The sequence below is a fragment of the Copidosoma floridanum genome, unplaced genomic scaffold (assembly GCF_036245765.1).
Source record: "Copidosoma floridanum isolate Cflo_tuat_1 unplaced genomic scaffold, Cflo_Japanese_pri ptg000021l, whole genome shotgun sequence".
Taxonomy (NCBI): domain Eukaryota; kingdom Metazoa; phylum Arthropoda; class Insecta; order Hymenoptera; family Encyrtidae; genus Copidosoma; species Copidosoma floridanum.
This window is the reverse complement of record NW_028321898.1, coordinates 8,887,129-8,894,219: the sequence shown is the minus strand read 5'-3', so window position 1 is coordinate 8,894,219 and position 7,091 is coordinate 8,887,129. Positions and strand designations below refer to the sequence as shown.

Sequence of the window (7,091 nt, the reverse complement as noted above, 5' to 3'; positions counted from 1 at the left end):
TAATAAAGAAATCTTTTAATATTTCTCTTATCCATAAGATTTCACTTATGCTTTTATACAACGCCACATACTCATCTGCTGTCGAAGATTTTTTTACACTTCCATGTTACTTAGATTTCCAATATATTGCATTGTTAAACAGATGTATAATGTAACCAGTAGTTAATTTTTTATTAACTGTATCACCTGCCCAGTCTGAATTCACAGAACAAGTCAAGATGTTTACTTTGAAATTTCTTTTATACGTTAACTTGATATCTTTTGTTAAATACAAATATTTGAAAATTCTTATTGCATATTTGTAATGAGTTTGATTTGGACAGTTTCGAAATCTACTTAAATACTTTAAGCTATAACTTATATCTGGTCTTGTTTCTGAGCTTATATATAGAGTGCTCCTATCAAATTTTTTTAGTTTTTAAATTCAGATGCTGACTGTGTGGGCTCACGTTTTAAGTTTTGCTCCATTAAAGTTTTTTATAATTATGCGCTTATTACATTATATTTTTCTGCTAAAGATTTTATATTTCGTTCTTTATTGAATGTCATTATACCACTTACACGATCCTAATCAATATTTATAAGTCGTGTAGTTAAATCAATATTTGTAAGTGTAGTTGCCTGTGATGCGTATCTTACCATTTTTTCTCATGACTACGTGAGTTATCGAGGCCCACTCGGAGTGATCGACGCGCATGTAATGTCCTGATGCAATTTTTTTGTCAATTTCCTTTGCATAAGCATCCTTCAGAGCGTAGGGAATTTCTCTGGCTCTTGCAAAAACCGGTGTTACTCCTGGTTTTAGATGCATCGTTACTGGGGGGTCCACCAACTTACCAGCAGACAGGCTGAAAATTTTATCGTGCTTATGCAGCAGCTCTTCCAACCGCGCTGTCTGCTCCTTGGATAACTCCGGCGTTGCAGTTATGAGGTTATGTATCTGGCAAGGAGCGAAAATCTCCTTCCACTGGATCTCGTGAGTGAACTGCACTAACCACTCACGCCTAAACAAGGAGTCATAATTTCCTTCAATGACGTAAAGATCCAGCTGCTTCGTCGTGTTACCCAGTGTCGCACTCACTGTAGCATAGCCCATGCACTTGAGGGAATGGTGCGAGTAACTGGCGAACTGCCTGTTCGTTGGCTTGAGCGAAATCCCTTTTCCGATTGCTTGCATGGTATTGCTGCCGATCAAGCCACACGGTGCGCCGGTGTCGAGCTCCATGTCGACAATAAACCCGTTTATTTTGACAGGAAACATCTTCCTTTCGCTTGTGTTCAGCGTGTGGACTTCGTTTACCGAATTTAGACAAATTAATCTATCCACCTGCATCGGTGTGTCTACTTCCTTTATAACTTGATGTGTCGTAGACTTTTGTTTTGATTTGCACATTTTTGATGTATGGCTTTTCTTTTTACATGTATGGCATACAGCTTCTCGAAACGGGCACTCAGAGCGTTGGTGCTGAGCGCCACAGCCAAAACATATTTGTTGCGCGCCTTTTTCCTGCAAATTTTGTGTACCTTGTCCCACTTTCTCGGAATTTTTTTTCTTATTTGTTTTCTTGTTACACTTTTGCTTCTGAGTTGATGCAAGCAGGGAGTTGGCTTGTTCGACCTGTCCATCTCGCGACTTTACCTCTTCGACCGTAAGGCATGTCGATTCTAGAGCATGAGTTATCTCATATGCGTCTTTGAACGTTCGAGGCTTCTTTGCGATTGACTCGTCCCACATATCACGAAATGCTAAACCATGCATCAGCTGCTCGATCAGCATACGATCGAGAAACTCGCCGTAATCGCAATACGACGCTCCCTGCCGCAAACGAAGAGCAAAGCTAGCCACTGTTTCATCTTTACGCTGAATAATGTGACGAAACTTTACACTCTCGGCGTATTTATTTTTCTCGTGGTCGAAGTGTTTTGTCAGTGCCGCCGTAATTTCGGCCAATGTGCACTCCTTGGGGGTCTTCGGGATAACCAATGACTTCAGAGCATCGTTCAGCTCTGTCCCCATGTGCACCCGTGCGTAGTTTGCATGCAGATTCTCTAGCACTTTACTTAAGTCTAAAGCCCATCGAAAACGCGTGAAATAATCCGACACCGACGTGCCGTCTGATGCATGGAACGGTTGGAAAGAAAATGGTGGTGGCCGTGAGCTTGTATCTCGCTCTTGCCCTGAGGTGGCAGCGGCCGAAAAGGCTGGCACTGCAGCCCTTAAAGCACTTGCTAATGCTTGCGTTATCGCTTCTTGCACCTCTGGCGTAATGGTGGCCATCTTGATCTCTCTCGCTCGTTTTCTTTGTATACTACCTCTTCCTCTCCTTGCGGAACGTATGCACTCGAACTTTTGACACCAATTTATTATGTATGGGGCAAATAAATTAGGCAAACACACTTGTAGAATTAAGTTTAGGTCCTTTATCATTTACATTGTATAAAGAGTTAAAAGTGGATTAGGAAGAGTAGCAACTGAGAGAGTTAACGTAATGAGTGCCGTGTAGTAGTCGGCTTGAATCTCTCAGTAGAACTAACGTAAGGCTAGTTAATTTAGAAAAAGCAAATAGTAGTGGAAGCGCTACCTCGCGGAATATATATAAAATATAAGTAGAACAAACATAATACACAACATTTACCTTTATGGATCGTTTAAGTTTAGAAACATTATGAAATACATTTTTTTTTACTCTCTTGTTGTGGAGCATAGTTTTCTATGCTCTGCTGTGAAGCATGTTCCAAAGGTTGTAATGCGGTTGATTCTTTTGGAATTTCATTGTTCTTCCTTTACTCTTGCACCTAAAAATAAATAATCGTAACAAATTATGAACATGAATAATTAAATTTTATGACACTTCTTGTTTTAAAAATTTTGACCTTAATCCTAAATTGTAGAAGACAGATTTTATTTAATTTGTTAATTCTTGAATCAGTCTATTCTGGTTTTGGTAATAGATGTTGTTAAGTAAGAAATAGATTGTTTTTGTTGGGTATGATCAAGTACTTGCATTTCATCCGTTGTATGAGTACATTACTTTTCATCTGTCGTACAAGTACTTTTTTTCTGACAACAGTTGTTGTAGAAAAGCTTGTATGACTGGTGGATGTTCTAGTAACCCTGACTACAACACTTGATGTTTAATCTTAAATAAGTGTAAGTTTAAGAAATTTATGACTAATCCTTAAATATATTGACCTTTTAAGGTACCTTTGATAAAAACCTTTATTGTACTTACCATTGGAACAGCATATAATCTACCACAACCATCAGAAATCAAAAAGATTTCATTTTTGTTATAACTACTGGATAGCTTTTATTCTTTAGATTTATTAGCAAGCAATTGAGTTTAAGATACTTGCGTAACAGGCTCGCTCATATTATCTTTTATAGTTAGCTCGTAAGCAGACTGCTTACTATTAGTTGTTTTATTTGAAATATAAATTTTTTTGATCTATGATAATTTCTATCTTCAGCAGACATATGTTTTATTTCAAACATATTTAATACAAAGGCTGTAGTTTTAACCTCTGTTTTAAATAGTATGTTCACTGCAGATGATGTTGCAATTAACTGTCTTTTATCTGGCTTTTGAGGCGATGAGTTTGAACAGCATGATGAAAGTAAGAAATCATTATCTTACATGTTGTGAGTTGTAGGTGCTGCAACAGAATGATGATCATTGAGAGAATTTTCAAGTAAAAATACAGCCAGAAAATCTAGCAGTAATTCACCAACTGGCTTTTTCTAACTCGTAGTAATGCTTCTCGCACTCAATGTAAAATGTTTGCAAAGTATTTTACACAGCTATCACCGATGAGCACGTAGCCAGCTGCGCATTATAAAAGTACAAGTGACGAAAGCGATGGTGAACTGCAGGAAGAAGGTGACAACGAGGCGTGTTACTGCATATGCTTGTGTATAACTACGTTACACTGATGATAATAATAAATATATACGAAAAGCCAGATGGCCACGATAAAAATGTGAACAGCGAGAAGGCTTTGATAAAAAATATGTTTACGTCAAACAGCACACTTACAGTTGTGCTGAGACTGCAGAGCTTGTATCTATAAATGCATACAGAAACATAACGACAGTGCTGTCAATAAAGGAGAGCGTTATCTAGCAAAAGTCCGGCTTTCAACAGTTTGTTGTGTTTGAAAGCAGAGTGGCCTGTGGCGCCACATATAGATGGCCGGCAGCTTATTGGGATGAAGACAGGGATAATCATTGATAAGACAGGGCACTAATTACTTCTAAACATATTTATCTACGTACCTTGCAACTCTCTGGTAGCACAGTTGGTAGCACACCGTACTATCACCCTCAAGACCAAACTCTAAATCTGATGAGGAAAAAATTTATTATTTTAAAATTTATCAAACTAGAGAAAAAATAATTTCAAAATCTTAAAAATATTAAAAATTTCGTCATTGAATGCACGCTCATTTGAATCTGGGTACATAACCAAGACAAGCACACAGCAGCCATGGGCGCTATGGGCACAAGAGTGGGGCCAGCCACCGCACAAATATAGTAGCCATGGGTGCTACAAACACAGCCAATACTTAAAGCCACAATATTTACGGGAGAGTATGTGGCCTAGTGCCTGTATTAGTGGGGTGGGCTTGAAACAAAGCCAAGGGGTGGCCTAGTACTTTCATGGGCAGGGTGGGATCAGAGAGAGGACAGGGAAGGGTGTATGTCTGTATAAGCAGGTCGGCCCTGAACTGGCTCTGTTTATCGACTAGCGACTTTATTTAAAGCTGTCAGATTGAACATTGGTCATAAGAAAAGACACAAAATTCTTTTAACTTTTAATATTTCTGAAAAAAAAAATTGACAAAAAAAATACATGTATAAAAAAAAACAAATTTAGATTTACCTGAAAATTGTGTTTTACTTTTTTTTCAATGAGAGTTCTTTAAAGTTGTCTGTTTCCACACTTGTTCTCTTATTGGGTCGTTATTGGTTGATACTCCTTGCTTCAAATACTAAACGGTCGATGATTTAATGTTACTGCCTGGCAACTATAATTAAATTGGCCTGCAGTTGTGGTTGCGGTCTTCAAAATGAAGTTTCTACTGCAGCATGAGGTAGCTCTACTACAATAATCTAACTCTCACTTGTTTTTTTTAACATGTTAGTTCAAGCCCATTGTCTTTGCCCTTCTATTTTTTTCTGCTAAGTTCTTTATCAATTTCACTATTCTTGCCAGACGATAGGTCACTCATAGAGATAACATTACATTGCTGGCTTTTTGTTTGCAATTACTCTGAATGTAAAGGTGATATTTTATGGTCCCTTAGTGGTATATCAGCATGACTCTTATTTCTTAGACTGGTTAAGTGTAACTCAATACTCTTCAGCTTTCTCTTCTTTTACCACTTCATCTCAACATTTTTTATTTACTTTGTAGTGTCAATAGGGCAATGTGTCAGTGATATTAAAGAAAATGCGTGGCTTATCATCACAAGAGCTAAGAGCTATTTTTTTTTCTTTAGTATAGATCTTGTGCAAACGAGATCTTATATTAATTTTCTCTTAATTTGTATGTATGTTTTAGTCGTGCAGGCAATCAATGTAATCAATAAAATAAATAGTAGCTTTAACATCATTAGTCTTCACACCCATCGCTTTTTTATTATGACTTGACTCTAAAGAAGAATGCTGTCTATTCTTCTTTTAAGGCCCACTCATCTCGTAACAATATAACCATTATACTAATCCTTCATAAGTCCTACAATTTTCTTATTTCTAAACGACATTTTATACTTATTGTTCGAGGGATAGTTGAATGTATTGAGTTCCTTAAGGTTAGTTTCATAACTTTATAAATATCATAGTTTTTAATTTCATATATTAACTTGTCTGTGTCAGTATACAACAGTTTGCAATCATTTTTTAGTTAAACTTATGTAATCATAGCGAAAGCGGTATACAAGCATTTTATACAAGTCCAATACACTAAGCCTATCGAATATGGAAAATGGCTCTAATATTTGTAGGGACGTTGGGAATTTTGTTACTCTAAGAGTCTTAACAGGCTATTTTTATACATTAATTTTCGTTGTGCGTTAATTGATACGATGATGAATCAATCAATATTACCTGTTATTACTCTAAAAGTTATTGAATTTTTGACTTATTTTTATGTACTGAAGTCATTTTTTAGTTTACCAAGCTAAAGGTGGAAAAACAACTCATAAAGCTAAGAATAGATCTGCACCCAGGGAGAATATTCTTTTAATTCTTACTTACTTCATTAGAAATTTTTTTGAAAAATGGATGAAAATCAAAATCTTAATTTTAACTGTTAAGTACATTTGTCGTCAAGAAGGGCATGTTTCTGAAATAGTGCTTGTATAAAATTGCCTTCATCTGAAAATGCACTTATCAATACAATAATCAATAGATCAATATTGACTGTTTTAACCCTTAGTCATAAAATTTTCAATAAACATAGGCTTTTTCATCATTACTTTCAATCGTTGTAATTAAATTGGTATGAAATTTTCATTAAAAAATATCACAGCTATTAGAATTGAATTTGCAATATGAGCACCTGCACGTTACACTCATCCTAGTGGTCTGAAAGCGTAACATTAATTCCCTTTCTTCCATTTTTTTGCATTTGAAAAAAAAAAATTATTAAAAAGTTTGAAAAGCATTGTTTCTAACTTATTTTGATTCTTTTTTCTTTTATAATTATATAGATCTATGAACTCCTCGAGCCATTTACTTTGCCAAAAACTTAAGGCCCAATAAATTCTTGTTAATTCTTGTAAATTCTTGTCTTACTCTCAATTTATAATTTTCAGCTTGATTGAGAGCATTATAATAAAGGAGACATTTATACTCACTGTGTAATAGAGTCATAAATTTTTTTTCTTTTAAATTTGGAGCTGAAATATGTTCAGAGCAAAGCGGTTGATCTTAATGAGAATCATGAAGCACCTCTCAAAATTCCTAATATACCTTTAGAATACATTTATAACGCTTTTTACTTCTAATTTTATAGTAATCATGAAATTGTTTATCAACGTTCTGAATCTACCATAAGGATGTCGTTCAGTCGTAGCCCAACCATTTG

The 7,091-nt window shown here is 35.7% G+C and overlaps 1 protein-coding gene across 1 annotated transcript; it reads right to left on the bottom strand.

Moving 5' to 3' along the window:
- Positions 1–598: 598 nt before the first annotated feature.
- On the bottom strand, positions 599–2,278 carry LOC149374113 (uncharacterized). Its single transcript, XM_089594465.1, has one exon. The coding sequence runs from the start codon at positions 2,276–2,278 to the stop codon at positions 599–601; it is 1,680 nt and encodes a 559-aa protein (XP_089450591.1).
- Between the last annotated feature and the right edge of the window lie 4,813 nt (positions 2,279–7,091).